Source organism: Heterodontus francisci, chromosome 26 (genome assembly GCF_036365525.1).
Source record: "Heterodontus francisci isolate sHetFra1 chromosome 26, sHetFra1.hap1, whole genome shotgun sequence".
NCBI classification, from domain to species: domain Eukaryota; kingdom Metazoa; phylum Chordata; class Chondrichthyes; order Heterodontiformes; family Heterodontidae; genus Heterodontus; species Heterodontus francisci.
In genome coordinates this window covers 68,679,733-68,705,150 of record NC_090396.1, presented here as the reverse complement: position 1 = coordinate 68,705,150, position 25,418 = coordinate 68,679,733, and the positions used below count along the sequence as shown (strand labels likewise).

The 25,418-nt window shown below is 43.9% G+C and overlaps 1 protein-coding gene across 1 annotated transcript in view; it reads left to right on the top strand.

Annotated features, from left to right (window-relative positions):
• The window catches only part of LOC137384441 (protein kinase C alpha type), a 358,799-nt gene that overhangs the window by 141,462 nt on the left and 191,919 nt on the right, over positions 1 to 25,418 (top strand). The window contains exon 3 of the mRNA XM_068058500.1: positions 12,381 to 12,463. Coding sequence (XP_067914601.1) covers positions 12,381 to 12,463 — 83 coding nt within the window. The remainder of the gene's footprint in view (positions 1 to 12,380; positions 12,464 to 25,418) is intronic.

The following is a 25,418-nucleotide window of genomic DNA, read 5'->3' as shown; positions in this document are numbered from 1 at the left end:
CCTATATCACATTACACAGAATTTACAGCACAGGCTCAGGCCATTCAGCCCAATTAGTCCATGCTGGTGTTTATGCTATGCATGAACCTCCTTCATCTCACCTTATCAACATAGCCTTCTATTCTTTTCTCCCTCGCGTACTTATCTAGGTTCCCCTTGAATATATCTATGCTATTTGATTCAACAACTCCTTGTATTCCAAGTAGAGCTCCACAATTGGACCAGTCTCTGGGTAGAGATCTTTCTGTTACTGAATTTGTTATTGTCTATCCTATATTTATGGCCCCTCGTTCTGATCTGTCCCACAATGGAAACTTGTTCCATCGTTGTAACGTAGATATCATTGAGTGTGACTGCCATCTCTGGGCAAATTGACCTAGAGTTTTGCCTCGTAAAACTCTAGCCCATTTCATTGAATGGGTAATGCCATTGCACCACTTGGCTCCTCACTCATTCTGTCTCTCCATGTTGGCTTATCCATCTTCTAGAATTACAGCACATCGCACACGCAGTCATTTAGCCCTTTCGAGTCTGTGCTGGTGTTTCCTCAACCTGAGCCACTTAGTTTAATCCAACTCCCAGCTACTTTCCATCCCCTTTAATATTCCTCCTCTTAAAGCAAATTTCCTTTTCAAAGAATCTCTAAATGTTGCTTCAGTAATTGTTTGTAACTTTGAATTCCATATTCCCATTATGCTCTGTTTAAGGATTTGTTTTTGTAACCTCCCTCTTTTTAATTCTTTTAATGCTCATCTTAAATTTGAATGCTTATTTTCCATTGATTGGCAAGACAGTAATCTCTTTGACCTGTGAAGTTTTATCATAAGAAGTACAATCACCTCAACTCAGGAAAAAATAGATTTATGTTTATATAGCACCTTTCGTGACCTCAGGATGTCCCAAAGTGCTGAAGTGCAGGATACATTTGAAATGTAGTCACTTTTGTTATGTAGGAAAAACAGCAACCAATTTGCACACAAGAAGCTCCCACAAACAGCAATGAAATAAATGACCAGATGGTCTGTTTTTTAAGTATTGGTTGAGAAATATTGTTCACACCAGGGAGAATGCTGTGCTGTGGGATCTTGCTTCTTGAGTCTCTTTGTAACTAACAGCCTCATTACTGATGACATAGACCAGTACAGCACAGGAGGAGGAGACTATCTTAGCGAATCTGTGCTGTACCTTTTCTGTTGCATTTATATTTTTCATAGAATAGGGTATTCCTGAACTGTGGTCTGACTAATGACTGTAGGAGGAATTTTAAACAGAACAATGAGAATTTTAATTTTGAGGCATTGGGGGAGAGTGGGGGGATGGAGGGAGGGGGGTGTTGGTGGGATGGGTGGGTGGTAGGAACCAGTATAACAAAGGGCACTTGTGAGCGTATGTATTGTGAACTCTGTGTATTGTTCCACACTTTTTTTCTGCCAAAGCTTAGACCATAATATTAAAATCATTTGTAAACAGTGTAATTTAATATTGTTACTTAGGTTCCAGCACAGCTTGAAATCTCTTCTATTCCCTGCAGTAGCCTTGAGTTGGGAGAGCAATGTGTAATATTTTCAGTTTAATATACAATTGACTGTTGTGTACTTCCTATTTATCAGCTGACCTTGTGCACCCTGTTTATTGAGTAGCTGCATGATGTTACATGAAGCATTTGCAGAAACAATGATATTGAAGACAGACTGTGCCTCGGAAGTGTTATTGTGATTGCAGTGACATCAGAGAGATTCAGATATCTGGCAGTTTGTCTGCTCTCTAGAAGCCAATAAGATGACTTCCGCGCTCAGTCCTGTATCACTGCTTTGCTCGTTAAGTGCATCATAACCTCAAAAAAGTGCCTTTGTCCAGGGACGGTAAATTGGAAAGTTCTAGAATTGCTGAACTTCTGAAGATTCCATGGGCTGACCTGTGACCTCTCCATCAATTCTGTATGAGGGGTCAAGTGTGAATGATCAAATTTGAGATGTGAATGGCAGTGTCCAGTCCCTCAGTGTTGTAGCTCCCAGCCCATTGGCCCTCTGTTCGTTGCTGCCCGTGTTGTGATCTCCGTGGTTCTGAAAGGATTGTGACTGAGTGTCTGAGTGTTCCCATGTATCCTGCCAGGGTGATGACAAAGCTTCAAGACATTTGCTGTTGTGTGTATGTGCGTGTAATTTTATGCTGATCAATTCATTCCTGAAGCAGGCACGTTTACCACAGCAAAGATGGAATGAAGATTTGCATTTTTATAATAAATAAAAACAGAAAAAGCTCAAAAACACTCAGTAGGTCAGACAGTACCTGTAGAGAAAGAAACAGAATTGATGTTTCAGATCAATTTACCTTTTGCAAGAACTTGCATTTCTATAGCACCTTTCACAACCTCAGGATGTCCCGAAGTACTTTTGAAATGTAGCCATTGTTGTTATGTAGGGAACACAGCAGCCAATTTGTGTATAGCAAGATCCCACAAACAGCAATGTGGTAATGACCAGATAATCTGTGTTTATCCCTCAATCAGCATTACTAAAAATTGTCCAGGACACCAGAGAGAACTTTCCTCCTCTTTGTTGAGAAATACGATAGTATCTTTCACATCCATCTTTGAGAGTAGACGTGGTCTCTGATTAATGTTTCAACTGGAGGACAGCACCTCTGACAGAGTGGCACTCTCTCAACTGAAATGGAACTGTCAGCCTGGATTTCGTTGAAGTCTCAGGATTGTTTTTTTTAACCCACAACCTCTGAATCAGAGGTCAGAGCGCTAGCCAATGAGGTATGGGTGCAGACTTGTAAAAAGAGTGGAGGGGGAAGCATGTGTTTACAGATTTAACAAAAGAGCTTCTCTGAATGTGAGGTAGTTAGTGCAGCATGTGGGCTACTGTTTATGCTAACTGCACTAGGTTTGAGAAACACATTGGATCTGGTTGCCTTGTCACCAACACCTGTTGAGACATCAATTCCTCAAGCATTCCATCATCCAATATTTGAGTATTCAATGACTCTTGCAGCTATGGAACTAGGTACAAGAGAGGTTTTTGTAAGTTATGTATTAATATATTATTGTATGTAGATGTGGAGAAGATTTTCACTCACTGGGGAGACCAGAACTCGGGAGCCATTAATGTTAGATAGTCACTGATAAATCCATTAGGGAATTCAAGAGAAACTTCTTTACCCAGAGAGTGATGAGAATATGCAACATATTACCACAGGAGTAGTTGCAGCAAATAGCATCGATGTGTTTCAGGATAAGCTAGATAAACGCATAAGGGAGATGGGAATAGAAGGATATATTGATAGGGTTAGATGAAGTAGAGTGGGAGGCGGCTCGTATGGAGTATAAACACCAGTTTTGACCGGTTGGGTCAAATGGCCTGTTTCTGTGCTGTAGACTCAGTAATTCTATATAATCCATTTACTGCACCGAACAGGAAGGCCAATGATGTGAGGGGAGTGTGGAGCCTTCTGTGATATTCCAATGCTCATAACACTGAACAGCTTAATGACAGGCATCATACTATCTGTGCCTGACTGATTGGAGCTGGAGGTCGGAGCCGACTAAGGTGTTCTCTGGGTTATGCGTTGGGTTTAGGGTTAGGGTTGATGTGTTTTTGGTACTGGGAGAGTGTGGATCATAACATGAGCTTTCGGATTGGAGCAACTTTGAAAACTATTGAAATCCTTTGGTGTCTAATGCAAGACTACAGTTCACTAAGGCTGGGTTAATATTTAGGCATTGCAAGTGAATGGAAGTGATACACATTACATTGAATGTAGGTTATGACCTGCTCAGTGTATGGCATCTAGTCAGCTGCCAGCATCTGATGCTAACTGTAGCTACCTGCCTACGACACAGTCTTGCATCCTGTTTGTACAACGAGTGTTGTGTAAGACCATCATCCTTGTCTGAGTTTACTGAAGCGAAAGTTGAAGGCTTAAAGCCAAAGAATAGGAGAGAATATTGGATAAATCAGGCAGTAGTGATTAGGCAACAGAGAGCTTGGGTTTTTAAGAGGGCTGTCAATTCCTGTCAAGGCAGGTGGGGAGGCCCATGGAAAAGACTAAATTCGAGAACAGATGACAGGAATAGAGGAAAAGGATTTGGCCATTCAACCCCTCACTCCTGTTCTACCATTCAGTTAGGTCATGGCCGATCTGTATTTTAGTTCTGTATACCTGGATATGTAAGCCTTAATGTATGCAGGGAGGTGGTGGTGTAGTGGTAATGACACTGGACTAGTAATCTCAAAACCCAGGCTAATGCTCTGGGGACATGGGTTCAAATCCCAGCACAGCAGATGGTGAAATATGAATTCAATTAATAAATCTGGAATTAAAAAACTAGTCTAATGGTGACCGTGAAACCATTGTTGATTATTGTAAAAACCCGTCTGGTTCACTAATATCGTTTTAGGGAAGGAAATCTGCTGTCCTTACCTGGTCTGGCCTACATGTGACTCCAGACTCTCAGCAATGTGGATGACTCTTACATGCCCTCAAGAAAGTGGCTCACCAGCACCTTCTCAAGGGCATTAAGGGATGGGCAATAAATGCTGGCCTTGGCAGCGATGCCCACACCCTGCGAACAAATAAAAAAAAAACCTTGCTTAACAAAAATTATCAATCTCAGTTTTTACATTTTCAATTGATCCCCAGCTTCAGCTGATCTTTGGGAGAAGAGAGTTCCAGATTTCCACTTCTCTTTGTGTGATTAAGTGCTTCCTGACATCACCCCTGAATGGCCTGGCTCCAATTTTAAATTTCTGCTCCCTTGTTCTGGACTGCGCCCTCCAGAGGAAATAGTTTCTTTCTCTCTCTCTCTATCACTCTCTCTATCAATCTCTCTATCGCTCTCTACCCAATCAAATCCTTTAATCATCTTAAAGACTTCTCAATTAGATCACCCTGAATCTCCTAAACTCGAGCAAATACGTGCCTAGTCTGTGTAGCCTGACCTTGGAATTTAATCCTTTTAGCCCTGGTATCATTCTGGATTTCAACACGGTAAGGATGAAGGGTGAGGAGAGTGGAGTATTTGTGTTGGAAGAACTTGAGTTATTTCACAAAAATAACCTGTTTACTGTTTGGAAATTCTCCTGAATATATTTTAATGATTGCAGCATTAGCCTCTCCAAAGAGGCTAAAGCAGATTTACTACAATCATTAAATATTTCCCCTTTGAGGGGAAATAGCGACGGTGGAAGGTTGTGGGTGATGAATGACTGCTTGATTAAGATATTGCACGAAATGGTGAAAGTTTAATGAGACGCAGATTTTTTTCAGATACAAATCGAGTTCTCCCAGAGGCAAAGGTATTTCAATCAGACTTTACATGTGCTGCCCTAACTGTCATCACTTTCACCAAGAAACCCTTTTGGAAGCCGATCAGCAATGGGATTAGCTGCGCACTCTAAAACAAATAAGGGGGATAATTTAAAACTCTCTGGAACTAAGCAGGCCTCTTGTTTTTAAATACAGCAATTTGTGCCTAATCTTATTTTCAGTCTCTGATTTATACATGGGATCCAATTAGTAAGGGATGAGGTGGACAGATGTTGAATACGGAGGGCACTGAGCTTGACTGCCAATCTTCGTTGCCCAGGAGTTACTGAGATGGCCTCGGGTATTGCATCTTTAGTTTCTTTTTGGGAAGAAACATGTTACTGGGAGATTAAAATTGATCTTTCCCAAAAGAGCACTTATCAAAGTCATTCCATCCAAGCGCAAACAGATTAATTCGTGTCCTTTAATTTAAAGGCCTCTAACTGGAAGCATGAAACAAGCCCCGTTATAGTCTTTGGTAACCATGCTTGAGCTTTTCAGTAGAGGTATTTAGTTATGAATTTGCAGGCTTTTTGTTTTTATTGTGGGGGGTGGGCTGAAAGGGAGGGAATTGGAGGCAGGGAGGGTTTAGTTTATTACCTCGCACCTTGGGTTTCAAAGTAACCAAGCTTAAGTTTTTTTTTATTATTCATTCATAGGATATGTCAGGCCAGCACTTATTGCCCTTGAGAAGGTGGTGGTGAGTTGCCTTCTTAAACAGCTGCTGTCCTTGGGATGTAGGTACACTTAGGAAGGGAGTTCCAGGATTTTGACCCAGCGACCGTGAAGGAACGGCGATATAGTTCCAAGTCAGGATGTTGTTGGCTTTGAGGGGAACTTACATCTTGAACTTGTGGTGCTCCCATGCATCTGCTGCCCTTGTCCTTCCAGGTGGTAGAGATTGCAGGTTTGGAAGGTGCTGTCTAAGGAACCTTGGTGAATTGCTGCAGTGCATCTTGTAGATGGTACACACACACTGCTGCCACTGTGTATCGGTGGTGAAGAGAGTGAATGTTTAAAGTGCTGGATAGGGTGTCAACCAAGCGGGCTGCTTTGTGCTGGATGGAGTCGAGCTGGAGTGTTGTTGCAGCTGTACTCATCCAGGCAAGTGGAGAGTATTCCATCACACTCCTGCCTTGTACCTTGTAGATGGTGGACAAGAATTGGGGAGACAGGAGGTGAGTTAGTCACACAGAATTCCCAGCCTCTGACCTGCTCTTGTAGCCACAGTATTTATGTGGCTGGTCCAGTTCAGTTTCTGGTCAATGGTAACCTCGAGAAGGTTGATAGTGGGGGATTCAGCGATGGTAATGCCATTGAACGTCAAGGGGAGATAGTTAGATTCTCTCTTGTTGGAGATGGTCATTGCCTGGCACTTGTGTGGCACGAATGTTACTTGCCACTTATCGGCCCAAGCCTGGATGTTGTCCAGTTCTTGCTGCATATGGACATGGGCTGCCTCAGTATCTGAGGAGTCCCGAATGGTGCTGAACATTATGCAATCATCAGCGAACATCCCCACTTCTGACCTTATCATTGAAAGAAGGTCTGATGAAGCAGCTGAAGATGGTTGGGTCTCGGACACTAGCCTGAGGAACTCCTGCAGTGATGTGCTAGGACTGAGATGATTGGCCTCCAACAACCACAACCATCTTCCTTTGTGCTGGGTGATGACTCTAACCAGCAGGGAGTTTTCCCCCTGATTCCCATTGACTTCAGTTTTGCTCAGGCTCCTTGATGCCATACTCAGTCAAATGCTGCCTTGATATCAAGGGCAGTCACTCTCACCTCACTTCTGGAGTTCAGCTCTTTTTTTCCATGTTGTAATGAGGTCAGGAGCTGAGTGGTCCTGGCGGAATCCAAACGGAGTGTCAGTGAACCGGTGAGCAAGTGCCGCTTGACAGCACTGTCGTGACTCCTTCCTATATGATTGAGAGTAGACTGATGGGGCGGTAATTGGCTGGGATGGATTTGTCCAGCTTTTTGTGGACAGGACACACCTGGGTAATTTTCTATAATGCTGGGTAGATGCCAGTGTTGTAGCTGTCCTGGAACAGCTTGGCTAGGGGCGCAGCTAGTTCAGGAGCACAGGTCTTCAGTACTATTGCCGGAATATTGTCAGGGCCCATAGCCTTTGCAGTATCCAGTGCCTTCAGTCGTTTCTTGATATCACATGGAGTGAATCGGATTGGCATCTGTGATGCTGGGGACCTCAGGAAGAGGCCGAGATGGATCATCAACTCAGCACTTGTGGCTGAAGATTGTTGCAAATACTTCAGCCTTATCTTTTGCACTGATGTGCTGAGCTCCCCCACCGTTGAGGATGGGGATATTTTTGGAGCCTCCCCCTCCTGTTAGTTGTTTAATTGTCCACCACCATTCATGGCTGGATGTGGCAGGCCTGCAGAGCTTTGATCTGATCCGTTGGTTGTGGGATAGCTTAGCCCTGTCCTATGTTGTAGCTTCACCAGGTTGACACCTAATTTTTAGGTGTGCCTGGTGCTGGTCCTGGCATGCCCTCCTGCACTCTTTTTTGAACCAGAGTTGGTCACCTGGCTTGATGGTAATGGTAGAGTGGGGGATATGCCGGGCCATGAGGTTACAGATTGTGGTTGAATACATTTCTGCTGCTGCTGCTGATGGCCCACAGCGCCTCATGGATGCCCAGTTTTGTGTTGCTAGATCTGTTCGCAATCTATCCCATTTAGCGCGGTGGTTGTGCCACGCAACACGATGGTGGGTGTCCTCAATGTAAAGATGGTTCTGTTCTGTTCCTCCACGGGATCTTTCTTCTCTCAAAAGTAGCAGAGTAACACACAAAAAAGTATTTCCCACTTTAAAGCCCAAACAAGTTTATTCAATAGTAAATGGGCAATAATAGCAGAAACATAATATGTCTATAGTAATTAAATTTAACTAGTTCCTTGTTTCATTAAAAGTAATGGTTTCTGACTCATGCTGAAGCTTTCACTACAATTGCTTTTTCATGAGCTGGTTTTGTTTCAGTGAGCTCTAAGTGCTGCCAGCAACATAAAAACAACAGCGTGCATTTATATAGCACCTTTTAAAGTGGTAAAATGTCCCAAGGTGCTTCACAGGAGTAATTATCAAACAAATTTTGACAGTGAGCCACATGGAGATATTGGGACAGATGAGCAAAAGCTTGGATAGGGAGGTAGGCTTTGTGGATTGACTTAAAGGAGGAGTGCGAGATGGAGAGGTTGCTGGAGGGGATTCCAGACTTTAGGGCCTTGGCAGTTGAAGGCACGGCCGCCAGTGTTGGAGCGATTCAAATCAGCTTACAAGTCTTTAATATTAAAAGCAAAATGCTGCGGATGCTGGAAATCTGAAATAAAAACAGAAAATGCTGGAAAATACTCAACAGCATCTGTGAAGAGAAACAGAGTTAATCTTTCAGGTCAGTGACCTTTCATCAGAACATTAAAAAAAATTTTTTAATCATTCAAATTGAGGAACACAGTACCCAACAAGACCGTTCGATATGGTCTGCGCAGCCCAGTGCTAGGTAACTCTGGTAACAGATCTGCCTCCAGCCTCCGAGAATCCAGAGCTAATGACAGTAACACTCAGGAGCTGCATGGAATGGTCACTAGGATTTCACAGCGTATGCGTTACCTGTCATAAGCACCAGTTCAAAGACCCCACCATGGGGGAAATGAAGAGTGAGGGTTTTTTTATTCGTTTCATGGGATGTGGGCGTCACTGGCGAGGCCAGCATTTGGTACCCATCCCTAATTGTCCTTGAGAAGTTGATCAGTGCAGTCCATCTGGTGTGGGAACACCCACAGTGCTGTTAGGGAGGGAGTCCTTCTAGGTGGTAGAGGTCATGGGTTTGGAAGGTGCTGTCAAAGGAGCCTTGGTGAGTTGCTGCAGTGCATCTTGTAGATGGTACACGCTGCTGCCACTGTGCGCAGTGGTGGAGGGAGTGAATGTTTGTGGATGGGGTGCCAATCAAGTGGGCTGCTTTGTCCTAGATGGTGTCGATGTTCTTGAGTGTTGTTGCAGCTGCACCCATCCAGGCAAGTGGAGAGTATTCCAACACATATCTGACTTGTGCCTAGTAGATAGTGCAGGCTTTGGGGAGTCAGGAGGTGAGTTATTCGCCACAGAAATCCCTGCCTCTGACCTGCTTTTGTAGCCATAGTATTTATGTGGCTGGTCCAGCTCAGTTTCTGGTCAACGATGGCCCCCAGGCTGTTGATAGTGAGGGATTCAACGATGCTAATGCCGTTGAATGCCAAGGGGAGATGGTCATTGCCTGGCTCTTTTGTGGCATGAATGTTACTTGCCACTTACCAGCTCAAGCCTGAATGTCGTCTTGCTCTTGCTGTATCTGAGGAGTCGCGAATGGTATTGAACAATGTACAACCATCAGTGAACATCCCCACTTCTGACCTTATGATTGAGGGAAGGTCATTGATGAAGCAGCTGAAGATGGTTGGGCCTAGGACACTACCCTGAGGAACCCCTGCACTGATGGCCTGGGACTGAGATGATTGACCTCCAACAACCACAGCCATCTTCCTGGGTGCTCGGTACGACTCCAGCCAGTGGGGATCTTTTCCCCCTGATTCCCATTGACTTCAGTTTTGCTAGGGCTCCTTGATGCCATACTCTGTCAAATGCTGCCTTGATATCAAGGGCAGTCACTCTCACCTCACTTCATAGCTTTCGAAGTGACTTGGTGTTCCATGAAAACGTGACTTTTTGCTGTGAGACAGTTGAGCTGTTAACAGCCAGGTCGAAGATAGTTAGTGGATTTACAACATGGCAAAGAGGTTTCTGGGCTGGTTTACAGTTGTAGTGCCCCAAGTCTAGCACCAATCGACTGACTGCAGCATCTTCGAAGAATCAGGACTCCCTTCATTCGGGCTGTCGTGGAGCGCTGGAGAAACATGCCAACAGATGTTCAAGTGTTGGAGAGTTTAGTTGATGTGTGCATTTAGCAGCAATGGATGTGACACGGGATACACAATGGGCACATTGAGATAGGTGCAGTTTGTTGCTGGCCTGTTGGAAGTACAATGTTGACTAAGGTGCAAATTCAGCATCGCAGATGAGTAGTTAACAGCTTATTGCATTTATAAAGCTGACTGTCAATTATAGATTGCAACACTTTTCTGACAGTTTAACCATGACAGCAGGAGTGCGAGCTTCAGGTTGTGATTGGACCCAATGATCTAAAGCACCCAGTACAGTGCACTGCACCAACTGCCCTGGTATGTTCGATCTGAAAGGGAGGTTCTATAGCTATGTGATTTACTGTCAGGTCAAACTCTTGGATGGTATCTGTGATTCACAGAAAATTATCCATGAACTGCACTTCCTTTTTTTTTAAAATAAAATGGTGTTCATTTTTAATAAGACACTTTTTGTGTTTGTGTGTGTGTGTTTCTCTTTATAATTGAGTAAATCCCTAGTGAATGGGCCAGAGCCAACAGTACAGGCTGTGGCTAAGTTTGATTGGGAGTGAAGCTGAGGTCTGGCTGTCCTTGTACATGAATCACAAAATGTTAGCATGCAGATACAGCCAGCAAGTAATTAGAAAGGCAAATGGAATGTTGACCTTTATTGCAAGGGGGATGGAGTATAAAAGTAGGGAAGTCTTGCCACAACTGTACAGGGCATTGGTGACACTGCACCTAGAGTACTGTGTACAGTTTTGGTTTCCTTCCTTAAGGAGGGATATACTTGCATTGCTGGCAGTTCAGAGAAGGTCACGAGGTTGATTCCTGGGATGAAGTGGTTGTCTTATGAGGAAAGATTGACAGGTTGGGCCTATACTCATTGGAGTTTAGAAGAATGAGAACTGATCTTATTGAAAGATATAAGATTCTGAGGGGGCTTGACAGGGTAGAGGCTGAGAGGATGTTTCCCCTTGTGGGGGAATCTAGAACATGGGGTGCAGTTTAAAAATAAGGGGTCTCCCATTTAAGATGGGAATGAGGAGGAATTTCTTCTCTGACGGTCGTTAATCTTTGGAATTCTCTGCCCTAGAGAGCAGTGGAGGCTGAGTCATTAAATATATTCAAGGCTGACTTACAGACTTTTGATCTACAAAGAGGTCAAGGGTTGTGCTGGGCGGGCAGGAAAGTGGAGTTGAGGCCACAATCATGATCTCATTGAATGGCGAAGCAGGCTCGAGGGGCCGAATGGCCTACTCCTCCTATTTCTTATGATTTATAGGTCAGTCGAGAAGTTATGGTTTGGTGGTGGCTAAGCTTCAATTTAAATATTGGAGAACAGGAAGGGTGAAGGAGGTGTTTCCGTAGGCCTTGGTGATTTGGCCTGGTGAAGGCTGTGAGATGATTCTCAATTCCAACAGCCACAACCAACATCATGAATAGAAAAATTTGCACTTTTATAAGATAAATAAAAACAGTAAGTGCTGAAAATCCTCAGATCAGGCAACAGCATTGGTCAAGAGAGAAGCAGAGTTAATGTTTCAGGTTGGTGACCTTTTGTCAGAACTGGAGAAAATGGAAAAGTAACAGACTTTAAGCAAGGTAGGGAAAAGGGGAATAATAAAAGGGAGGGTCTGTCTTAAGGTGGAGGGCATGAGACAAAAAGGATGGTGCAAGGCAAAAGGAGCTGGTAATAGTACAAATGAAGAAACAAAAGATCAGGGTCATGGTAGGAAGGGGAGAGACATTAAACACAGCCTAGGACCGTGCTGAGCCACGAGGAAACCTGACATTCCCTCCATGTCTTTCTCCTCCACCTTCTTCCTGAAAGCACTCACTTGCATTGGGGCCTATGGTTCCACTGGGAACAGCAAGACTTCCTGTGCTCTCATCAAGCACCCGTTCATGTGTGAGCTGAGATGGGAGAGTGGCGGACAGGCTGTTCAACAGTTGGGGGTGAATTGGCACCTCAGCAAAGTCCGATCCTGTTTTTTGACTGCTTCCTGCCCCCTTTTGTCTGGCCTAGTCCTGGGTGCTGCTTTTGTGATCATTTTGCTGTTGCTCACATCCTTCTCGTGGGGACCTGTTTATAAAAGAATTTTAACGCTTGTCTCTATTTTTTTTTTTGCTTCTCTTATTCAGTTTGCTGCTTTGTGGTGCACAAGAGGTGTCACGAGTTTGTTACCTTCTCCTGTCCGGGAGCAGATAAAGGACCAGACACTGATGTGAGTATGAGTCTTTAATGCTAAATGCCTGACATCATGATCGCTTTTTCGTGTAACCATTGTCATGTTGGTGCGAGTAACCTTTTGATTGCAGGATGGGGGAATTAAAAATTTATGCCGTCTCTGGGGAATCTTCATAATTTTCTCTGCAGTGTTGCCTCTTCAACTGTAGGTTTTCCTGTCAAAACTATTGAAGGTGGTTTGTCTCAGCGTTTGGTGAGGCCTTGTTGATCACAGTCTGTTGTCAGCAACGTGCTGCTAATTTGGAGAGTGCGCCCTACTTTGTTGAAATTCCTCCCCCTTTTATTTCCGTCCTCTTGTCACTCTATTTGGCAGTTTCTCCCCAACCGTTGAGTCCATCCGTGCTGCTCCCTTTGGCAAATCCTCTCGAGCCTGGAGTGCTGTGGTGATGCAGGCCAGGATCCCTTACCCACATGGTCCAATCACACTTGGCCCTCCTGCTTCAGTGTTGGATTACCTCACAGGACAACCTTCCAGTGACCAATATTCAAGAAGGAGGCAGCGCACCATCATCACCACCACCTCCAGGGAAGTTAGGGATGGGCAATACATGTCAGCCTTGCCAGCGATGCCTACATCCCAAGAATGCATTAAAAAAGGTCTGTGCCCTGTGTGTTTGGAGCCTGGTGTGAGGCGTGTTGTGGGTGGTTCTGCTTTTATATGTGCTGTGTGGGGTGAGAAGGACTCTTGGTGGCTTCTGGAGCTTCAATAATGAGATTTGGGTCGAATCTGTTGTCACATAGATGTGGGAATTTAGCATTGTGTCAGAGTTGAAAGTCAGTGGCTTTACTTGGGTGATGAAATTCTGTTCCAGTCTGCGAGTGGAGTCTGGTGAATATTAATGGTCATGAAGCAATCGGCTTCCTGCAACCACAAACCAGGCTGAGGGAAAACCTGTCCCCAACAGTAGCCTGAACAGTGGGTTTCTGGGATTGCTGGGGGCAACAGTGGTGGGGAGCTGGGGGATGGGATGGGGCAGGGTCAGTGGTGGGGGGGGGGTGGGATGGGGCAGGGTTGGGGGTGGGATGGGGCAGAGTTAGTGGTGGGGGGGGGATGGGATGGGGCAGGGTCAGTGGTGGGGGGGGGTGGGATGGGGCAGGGTTGGGGGTGGGATGGGGCAGGGTTAGTGGTGGGTGGGGGATGGGATGGGGCAGGGTTAGTGGTGGGTGGGGGATGGGATGGGGCAGGGTCAGTGGTGGGGGGGATGTGATGGGGCAGGGTCAATGGTGGGGGCGGATGTGATGGGGCAGGGTCAATGGTGGGGGCGGATGGGATGGGGCAGGGTCAGTGGTGGCGGGGATGTGATGGGGCAGGGTTGGTGGTGGTGGGGGGATAGGATGGGGCAGGGTCAGTGGTGGCGGGGTTGTGATGGGGCAGGGTCGGTGGTGGGGGGGATGTGATGGGGCAGGGTCAGTGGTGGGGGGAGGGGGATGGGATGGGGCAGTGTCGGTGGTTGTGGGGGGGGGGATGTGATGGGGCAGGGCCAGTGGTGGTGGGTGGGGGGGGATGTGATGCGGCAGGGTCGGTGGTGGGGGGGATGTGATGGGGCAGGGTCGGTGGTGGGGGGGTTGTGATGGAGCAGGGTCAATGGTGGGGGCGGATGGGATGGGGCAGGTTCGGTGGTGGGGGGGATGTGATGGGGCAGGGTCAATGGTGGGGGCGGATGAGATGGGGAGGGTCAGGGGTTTGGGGGATGGGGCAGGGTCAGTGGTGGGGGGAGGGGGATAGGATGGGGCAGGGTCAGTGGTGAGGGGCGCATGGGATGGGGCGGGGTCGGTGGTGGTGGGGGATGGGATGGGGCAGGGCCGTTGGTGGGGGGATGTGATGGGGCAGGGCCGGTGGTGGTGGTGGGGGGGGATGTGATGGGGCAGGGTCAATGGTGGGGGCGGATGAGATGGGGAGGGTCAGGGGTTTGGGGGATGGGGCAGGGTCAGTGGTGGGGGGAGGGGGATGGGGTCAGGGTTGCGGGTCAGATAAAAAGATGTGATGGGCTGGGGTCAGGGAGGAGGAGATGGAATGGGACCGGGACTGTTTGATTTATCCTGTGATTTTCTTTCCCCTGAAAAGCAGTTACTTCAATAATGATCTTTAAAAGCCGCTAAAACATTTACTGTGCCAAGTTCTTCCCAGACAGAATTATTATCTTCACTGGATGGTAACTGCTACTCTCTCCCACATACAACATCCTTCCACTATATTCCTGGCTACAAGAACAGCTGGGAATCTGTAAAGCTCTCTGGTCACTGCTTGTAGGGTGGGGATTAATGATTCCATTTTTGACTCACCGCCTCTTCTCTTCCCAAACGAAAGATTCAAGGCCCCATATATTTGTCTGAGATAGAAGGAATTGGCAGTGATGGAAGGAAGTTCAGTATAACTGGGTGAAATCACCCCAGTGACTGTTGGGCACTCACCAATTTTTCTCAGTGATTCTCCCCTGCTCTCTTGAAGCCGTTGCTGGTGTCACGGGTGCAGTTTGGGGGGTATGGTGTCACGGGCGGATACAAGCCTAGCCTGTCCACCCTTTCCTCCTAAGACAGCCCTCCCATTCCAGGTATTAGTCTAGTAAACCTTCTCTGAACTGCTTCCAACGCATTTATATCCTTCCTTAAATAAGGAGACCAATATTGAACACAGTACTCCAGATGTGGTCTCACCAATGCCCTATATAACTGAAGCATAACCTCCCTACTTTTGTATTCAATTCCCCTCGCAAAAAACAAGAACATTCGATTAACTTTCCTAATTACTTGCTGTACTTGCATACTAACGTTTTGCAATTCATGCACTAGGACACCCAGATCCCTCTGCATCTCCGAGCTCTGCAATTTCTCACCATTTAGATAATATGCTTTTTTATTCTTCCTGCCAAAATGGACAATTTCACATTTTCCCACATTATACTCCATTTGCCAGATCTTTGCTCACTCGCTTAACTATCTATCCCTTTGGAGCCTCCTTATGTCCTCTTCACGACTTGCTTTCCTACCTATCTTTGTGTCATCAGCAAATTTAGCAACCATACCTTCAGTTCCTTCATGCAATTCATTTATATAAATTGTAAAAGGTTGATGCCCCAGCACCAATCCCTGTGGCACACCACTCATTGCCTCTTGCCAACCAGAAAATGACCCAATTATGTCTACTCTGTTTCATGTTAGCTAGCTAATATGTTACCCCTACACCATGAGCTTTTATTTTCCACAATAATCTTTGATGTGCCACCTCATCAAATGCCTTCTGGAAATCTAAGTACAATACATCCACTGGTTTCCCTTTATCCACAGCACATATTACTTCTTCAAAGAACTCCAATAAATTGGGAAAACGGGATATCCGTTTCACAAAACAATGTTGACTCTGCCTGATTACTTTGAATTTTTCTAAGTGCCCTGCTATAATGTCTTTAATAATAGCTTCTAACATTTTCCCTATGACTGATGTTAAGCTAACTGGCCTGTAGTTTCCTGCTTTCTGTCTCCCTCTCTTTTTGAATAAAGGAGTTACATTGGCTATTTTTCAATCTAATAGAATGTTCCCTGAATCTAGGTAATTTTGGGGAAAATTAAAACCAACGCATCAACTATCTCACTAGCCACTTCTTTTAACACCCTAGGATGAAGTCCATCAGCCCACAGCTTCAACAATTTGCTCATGACCACTTCCCTGGTGATTGTAATTTCCTTGAGTTCTTCCCTCCCTTCTATTTCCTGACTTAGTTATTTCTGGAATGTTACTTGTATCCTCTATAGTGAAGAGCAATACAAAATATCTGTTCAGTTCATCTGCCATCTCCTTATTTTCCATTATTAATTCCCCAGAATCACTTTCTATAAGAACCTAACCTAAGAAATAAGAGCAGGAGTAGGCCATTCAGCCCCTCAAGCCTGCCCCGCCATTCAGTAAGATCATGGCTGATCAGTCCCAGGACTCACCTCCTCTTTCGGGTCTGCTCCGCATAACTCTCGACTCCCCAAGATTTCAAAAATCTGTCTACCTCCTCCTTAAATACATTTAGTGACCTAACCTCCACAACTCTGAGGGTGGTGAATCTCTGGAATTCTCTACCTCAGAGAGAAGAAATTCCTTCGCATCTCAGTTTTAAATGTGTGCCCCCTTATTCTGTAATTATGTCCTCTAGTTCGAGATTTCCCCCACCAGTGGAAACATATTCTCAACATCTATCCTGTCAAGCCCCCTTAAAATCTTATGTGTTTCAATAAGATCACCCCTCATTCTTCTAAACTCCAATGAATAAAGGCCTAATCTGTTTAGCTGTTCTTGATAAGATAACCCCTCCATTCCAGGAATCAGCCTAGTGAACCTTTACTGAACTGCCTTCAAATGCTAGTGTATCCTTTTTTAAATACATGGACCAAAGCTGTACGCAGTACTCCAGGTGTGGCCTCACCAACACCCTGTACAGTTGTAACAAGACTTCCCTATTTTTAAACTCTAACTCCCTAGCAATAAAGGCCAAAATTCCATTTGCCTTCCTAATTACTTGCTGCACCTGCATGCTAACCTTTTGTGTTTCATGTACAAGAACACCCAGATCCCTCTGTACTGCAGTATTTTGTAGTCTTTCTCCATCTAAATAATCATCTGCCTTTTTATTCTTCCTACCAAACTGGATGACCTCACACTTTCCCACATGAACTTCATCTGCCAAGTTTTTGCCCACTCACTTAACCTGTCTATATCCCTGTGCAGATTCTTATGTGTCCTCGTCACAACATGCCTTCCCACCTATTTTTGTATCGTCGGCAAATTTGGATACACTACACTCTGTCCCTTCCTCCAAGTCATTAATATAGATAGTAAATAGTTGAGTTTCTAGGACCGATCCTTGTGGTACCCCACTAGTTACGGCTTTCCAACCTGAAAAAGACCCATTAATCCCGACTCTCTGCCTTCTGTGTGTTAGCCAATCCTCAATCCATGCCAACACATTACCCCCAATACCCTGAGCTCTTATAGGAACAATGCTCACTTTGTTAACTCTTTTTTTTCTTTTTTAGATATCTATAGAAACTCTTATTATCTGTTTTTATATTTTTAGCCAGCTTTCTCTCGTACTCTAATTTTTCCCTCCTTATTAATCTTTTAGTCATTCTTTGCTGTTTTTCATATTCTGTCCAATCTTCTGACCTGTCACCCATCTTTGCGCAATTGTATGCTTTTTCTTTAAGTTTGATACTAGCTTTAACTTTTTTAGTTAAACATGGATAGTGGGTCCTTCCCTTGGAATTTTTCTTTCTCGTTGGAATGTATCTATTCTGTGTATTCTGAAATATCCCCTTAAATGTCTGCCACTGCATCCCTATTGGCCTATCCCTTAACCTAATTTGACAGTTCACTTTAGCTAGCTGTGCTTTCATGCCCGCATAATTACCCTTATTTATGTTTAAAATACTAGTCTTAGACCCACACTTCTCTCCCTCAAACTGAATGTAAAATTCAATCAGATGATTGCTGCTGCCTCAGGGCGCCTTAACTATGAGCTCATGAATTAATCGTATCTCATTGCACAGTACCAGGTCTAGTTTGGCATGCTCTCTGGCTCCAGAACGTGCTGTTCTAAGAAACTATTCTGAAAACATTCTATGAACTCCTCAATTAGGCTACCTTTGCCTGTCTGATCTTTCCAGTCTATATGTTGTTTAACATCCCCCATGATTATCGCTGTACCTTTCTGACAAGCCCCCTTTATTCTTCCTTTATATTCCATCCTACCATGTGGTTACTGTTAGGGGGCCGTAACACCACTCCCACAAGTGACTTCTTGCCTTTATCATTTCTCATCTCGACCCAAACTGCTGCTATACCCTGGTGTCCTGAACTTGGGTCATCCCTCTCTCTTGCGCTAATACCATTATTAATTAACAGAGTCACCCCTCCACCTTTTCCTAACTTCCTGTCCTTCCTAAATTTCATATACCCTTCAATATTCAGGTCCCAATCTGTCATCCTGCAGTCAAATCTCTGTAATGGCTATCAGATCATACTTATTTATTTCTGTTTGTGCTATCGGTTCATCTGTTTTGTTTCGAATGCTATGTGCATTCAGATGCAGAGCCTCCAGTTTTATACTTTTAATATTTTTGTAATCTCTAGCTTACCTGCTGATTTACTGTTAGTTTTGTACTCTCTGTCCCTTCCTGTCACTGTCTGTTTATCATTTCCCATATTAATACCTTTCTCTCTTGCCTTGTCTCTACTCTTTGACCCTCCCAATACTTCACCTGAGAGGCCATTGGCCAGGTTTCACGTTAGATGGTGATGGCTTGCAAGCTGTTTTTCCATGCCTGACATTACAGCCAAACCATATCCTGTTCTCAGTCAATGCCCAGACTTAAACACTTCCCAGTGGAGGTCACTGGTGTGACAACAGTTTATGCAGTTTTGATGTAGCTGGAGGGAAATGGAAAGTGTTCTTCCTTTACCAGAATTGAGAATGGAGGACATGAGGTCAGTTGTTTCTTGGACTGGGCCATGCTGATCGTGGTGGATACATTTCAGGATACAAGGGATTTGTTCTGCATGCAAATTCCCTTGTATATTGTCAAAGCAGGAATAGGTTCATGGAGTCCGTACATTGCAAATATTTGCAAACATTCTATCCAATAATTCCAACTCTTGTGTCCTTGATTTCATGATCAACACCTCTGACTTTCGAGACTCTAGATAAAAAGTATTGGGGAAATCTTCCCTAATTTTTAGTTCTGGCAAGAAATTCAATCAGCTTAGAGTTTCACATGGTTTGGAAGATCAATCAGAGACAAACCCCATTCTTTCATGTATTGTTGGCTGTGTTAAGAAATTAGTATTCTAAAAAATGGTATGACCAATTCTAATATATTTTAAATATTCTGGTTTGGTATCTTGCTGTGATATTTGGCATCAGTACATTATTTAAACAGTGAATAAATCTGATTCAAATAGTTTTAGCCTGTATGCACAAGTGTGATGGTGTGGTACTTTTCAACCTTTGGGAAGAGATCGGAGAAATTGGTGGCCAATTCTTGAGATCTCCATGAACAATATATTGGCATTAGCGATTCATGTTCATTCTAAACATGTTAACTCGTACATGACATATGTAAGGGGACAGTTTTCAGATCAGAGAGCATTTTGTCTGGGTATAGATTTAACCTTTTTGCTCAGAGCTAACGTTGGGGAGAGTGAAGTGTGAAGCTCTTTGGGGCGTTTTTACTTTGTTAAAGATGCTATATAAATGCAAGTTGTTGTTGATATTGCAACAACTGGGAAGTAGAAACTTTGATTAATTTCTCCTCCTGGCTTTCGTCGCTCTCCTCACCATTCCCATTAACCCAAAGACACAAGTCCATTATAGCGCCCTTACTGTTACTTGGGCTGGGCCTTGCTGATTTAAGCTCAGACCATGGACTGCATTTCAGATCTGCTTGGTCACTTGAGTGCAAATCAGGCACCCCTGTTTTACATACTGAGTTCTTACCTGTTAACATTGGGGCAGTCTCTGCTTGTTTTCGGTTTCTGACTCAACCCCTTCAATACACCACATCATTCCCCTGAAGTCCGGCTCTATTATTTTATAAAAATGTATGTACTACAGTAATACAACTGTTTACTAAATGAGTACAAAATATCTATTCTGTAAGAGGTTGTAAGGGACATGTCATATAATAATAATGCAATATTGCAGTCGTATAGTAAAGCTTTTCATCTAACAAGCTGTACCCACAAAATAAACTATATTGTCCAAATGTGGGGACACCAGAAGATGTTCCACCTTAACTAGTTGTTAGCTTTCTTATCCCAAGGGTGTGCAGTGCACTGCGCTGCTAACTTTCTCTCTGTTTAAAACCTGAAGCTAAAGCTGACGTGTCTGTCAGCACATCTGCCAATTAAGCCATTGTGCTGAAGGAAAGTTACAAAACAAAGAGGCTCAAGTGGTAGCTTCCTGGGCCAATAAAGTCCTTCTGTCTAATTGATTGAATGTTACTGCCTCATTGATCAGATTCCTTTCACAATAGTGCCATTGTAGGATTGCTTCAGTAAAAGGGGTAATTAGACTGTGCTAATGTTATTAGGACTGCTATAATTCTAGCTTTTTGAGGGTCAGCATAGCATTTTAATTCAATATCTAATAGCCTCTATCTTAAACATGCATGTATATAAAATAAATAGGCTACATTTTTGTTTTGACTGTAATTTGCTACCAACATGTATGTGAGTCAGGAAGTGAATGCAGTTACCTTGCAGGTGGAATACTTTTATTTTACTTGGCGAGAGGGGCTGCTAATGAAAGGATGTGGGGATTGGAATTGTAGTGATAATGTAAACAAAATTGAACAATGTACCCCACTGTTGGGTGTATAATGTGCCTTGGCCCTAAATTCTGGAATCTCCTATCTACCTCACTCCTCTCTCTCCTCCTTTAAGACACTCCTTGAAATTTACCTCTGTGCAAGTGCCAGTTGTTGTTGCTATCCAGGCTGTCACCACCTATAATGAAGCAGAGTGCTGATGATAATTGCCCAAAGATACCAGGCTTCTCGAAGCAAGATGAACAATGATTACTAGCTTTCAAATGCACTAATGAGTTTATAGTGATGAAGGTCTATACATGGGGATTAAATTGGGCGCACATTTAAAATTCATACCTTGCATTTCCAATTATTGCTCCTCCAATGTTAGCTGGGCAGTTGCATTATCAATTTCAGACAAAGGAAGGTTAATTCCAGTGATTCTTTGATACTTACTGTCACTGTGTAAAGGGATTCAAGAATAAAAGCCTTTGGAGAATGGTGATAGCACAGAATAGGACCAAAGATGTTAACTCTTCTTGAGGGTATGATTCTGTACCAAAGCTCTTTAGTACCCAAGTTGGCTGTTCAGAGCCTTTACTATGACTTTTGGAAGGGTATTCGACTGTGGAGGAGCATTAGGTAAGGACTAGGTCATTGAGTCTCTCGGGCCTTACAAGTAAACCATGGCTGATCTGTACCTCAATTATATTTTCCCTTCTTTGCTATGAATCCCTCAATACATTTACCTCATCAAAAGATCCCAGTCTTGAAAATTTTAATTGATCTCTGGCATCTTTTAGGGAAGAGAATTCCAGCCTTCCCATACCCTTTGTGTGGAAAAAGTGCTTCCTGATTTCCCTCCTGAATGGTCTAGCTATACTTGATACACCAGGTTAAAACAACACTCTTGTCTGGGACATTAATTATGTAATTAGAATGCAAAATAACTGGCATCTTCAAAGGTGACCTTTAACCTGTCTAAGTCTTGCTCAAGTCTCTTTAGGGCTGTGGTGCAGACAAGGCAATCGTGTATTTTAAGAAGGGAGTTAGCAGGGATGTCTGATAGCAGTACACAGTTTGTTACTCTCGTAGCTTGTGTCCTCTGTTCTCTCAGCATTGCTGGCTGTTTGGACAGCCTGCTGCCAGGCATTTGACAGTGAATACTGGAGCCAGTTTCCAAGACAACCAGTCTTGAAAATTCTCATCTATCTTTTCAAATCCCTCCATGGCCTTGTATTCATGACCCGCCCCCTGCCCCCCCAAAATCCGCATCCTGTCTTTGTAATCTCCTCCCTCAGATCTCTATGCTATTCCAATTCTGGCCTCTTGTGTGTCTCTGGAATTCCCTCACTGTCTCCCTTTAAGACACTCCTTAAAACTTACCTCTTTAATCAAGCTTTTGGTCATCTGCCTAATGTCTCTGTGGCTGTGTCATACTTTATTTGCTAACATTCCTGTGCTGCGCCTTGGGATGCTTTACTATGTTAAAACGCTATACAAATGCAAGTTGGTCTTGTCTTAGGGCAAGTGGAAAGGAAGATGCATACTGTCTCTGTAGTTTTCATTTTACTATCACCTCGGTTGATTGTGTCTCCCTGTGGCCAGACAGAGAATGAATTGGGTCATTGCCGTGGAAGGAATTCTAATGGGGCTCAGCTGTGTGGCAGTATTGTGGTACATCTAGGGTTAATAGTTCTGGACGTATCATTACATAACCTCACATCTCCAACTGCTGCGCTCTGTAAAATAATATTTTCCTCGATATCCAACGATTTTATAACTGGAAATGAAATGAAAGCGTTCAGTCAAATTGGAAAAAAATTGAAAAAAGCTCATTTCTTCGTCCCCTATGGTTTTTCTCCTGGATATTTCTCACAGTGGTGTTCAGGATATTAATTTTCGACTCCTGAGATTCCAGGGCAAACCTGGAGGCTTGGTAATCCTCGGGATATCTGTCCCACTGGCATCTCTGCGTTGTCGGTGATATTTCAGTGCAGTGTATTTATGGGTAGGTGAGGTCTTCATATTGTCCATTTGAAACATGAAAATTGGCCACAGCCTCATTATACATGTTGTCCTTCCAAACTGGGGTTCTCTCTGGAGAGAGTATTATGAGCTGCATAACTTGGGTGTGAAGGCCACGGTGGGTACAGGTCTGTCACCGGTGGTGATAGTTGAAGCAATCTCAAGAGATGAGTTACGGCAGTCGTGGAAAAAGCTTGTTGTTACTAATATATGAACGCCCTGTTTATTTTTAAATTGTAGTTTGAAGTTTGCTTGCCCTGGCCTGATTTCATTTGCTCTACCATTGGTGGCTTTCAGCTGCCTGGGTCCTAAGCTCTGGAATTTCCTTCCTACACCTTTCTACCTCTCTCTGCTCCTTTAAGACGCTCCCGAAAACCTACCTGTTTGGCCAATTTTTTTGTTCATCTGCCCTATTATCTCATTTGGCTCAGTGTCTGATTTTGTTTAAAGCTCCTGTGAAGTGCCTTGGGATGTTTTATGATGTTAAAGGCATTATATATATATATATATATATATATATATATACACATACAAGTTGTTGTATGGAAGGAGTTGGAGGGAGAACTATGAGGCAGGCTGTAGGCCGAGTTTGACATTGCAGCAAATCTAGAATTGTTGAGATTATTGGCTGGTGTGCATCACTTCGGTGCCATGTTTTGTGTGAGTCAGGCCAAAGTGTGAGTGTAACAGAGTGATGCAACATTAGATCATCCCCTGTGAATTATTTCGACCTGCCCTGTGTCCACTCCAACCCTCCCCAGTGCCATGTAAATAAGAGTTCAAAAGACAGACTTCACAATTTTGTTGACTGCTGCCTGGGTTTTGCAGATTTACAGATCTGTATCATTATGTTAATTAGTAGTGGGATAGAACCATGGAAACTGAAGGCAAGCTCATCAGTCCACCAGCTTAGCAGCTCTTGTAATATATCCTGCATGCACACGAATGTCATTGATCTTTTTAATTGGATTGTTTTTGATGGTAGCATTTTGTAGCTTTTGATTTTGGGGTATTGCTCTTTACGTGGTTTGCACAAAACTTCCCCTCACTCTGCATGCCTCTGTGAGACGGGATAACTCTGCTCTTGGGAAACTGGGTCTGTGGGGGGGGGGTGGGTGGTAGGGAGCAGGCGCCTCTCCTTGGGTACTTGTTGAAGGTTTATGTTAATTGTATATTAATTTTATGCAGATGGTGGGCATTAACTGGGGAATCACTTGTGTCCCTATAAATAAACTTTTTTTGATTTGGAGGTGCATGCTTGTAATGTGTAACTCTGTAAATAAATGCTTATAAAAGTCAAAAGATTGGCTCCAGTTCTGTCCTTCACCAACTGGCTTTCAAGAATATAACAGTGTAGATACAGCCTGGATTCATTCAAACATCTGAGCTAGCTGACGAGGAGATGTAATGGATGTACCTGTGTGTAACTGGTTGATCTTGATTCATGTACAATGAGTCAGCATTGACATTTCTGGTTCAACAAGGAACATAACCTAAGAAATAGGAGCAGGAGTAGGCCAAATAGCCCCTCCAGCCTCCTCCCACCATTCACCCAAGATCATAGCTGATCTTCCAGCTCAACTGCACCTTCCCGCCTGATTCCCCCGGTCCCATGATCGCCTTAAGGTGCAAAAATCTGTTGATCTCACCAAGAGGCTTGACTCAGATTACGATTAGTTTGTTCCAAGCTACTGATTTATTTTGTGACCTGAATGTCAATAATTACAAGACAGACTTGCCTTTATATAGCACATTTTGCTATATTGGGCTGTCCCAAAGTATAGGAAAGATGGTAGCCAACTCGGCACACAGCAAGATCCCACAAGCAGCAATCTGATGATGACTAAATATTCTGCTTTTATTAATTTTGGTTGAGGGATAAATATTGGCCCAGGATACTGGGGAGAACTCCACTGTTCTTTACCAAATAACAGAATGGGATCTTTTATGCCCACGTGAGAGGGTGTCAGGTTCTCATAATTTAACAGGTAGAAAATTTAATTAATTGCTGAGACTACATTCAAACATTAGGAATGAATAAAATAGTATTTATATAGTACCTTGTATCATTTCAAAGTACCTCGCTGTGAAGTGCAGTGATTGCTGTTTTGCAAATAGTAATGCGGTGGTTGGTCAGTTAATCTGTTTATGGTCCAAAAGCAAAATACTGCAGATGCTGGAAATCTGAAACAAAAACGGAAAATGCTGGAAATACTCAGCAGGTCAGGCAGCATCTGTGGAGAGAAACAGAGTTAACGTTTCAGGTCTGTGACCTTTCATCAGAATCTGTTCATGGTGATGGTTGTTGAAGGGACGATGTTGGCTGCGACTCTGGTATCTTCCCTGTTCAGGGTGGCTCTTCATGGCCTGTATGGGTGGAGGTTGGTGACTATCTCACCTGCCTGTTCTTTTTGCCACAGGTGATGAGTCGTTCAGAGACTTGAGCATGCAATTCATGTCCATATTCCCCAGTGCCCGTACCAAGGGAGTGCTGCACTGTCAGAGGTGCTGTGTTTTGGATGAGGCATTAAACTGAGGCCTTGTCTGCCCTCTCAGGTGGACATAGGAGATCCCACGACACTATTTTGAAGAACAGTAGGGAATTATCCACAGGG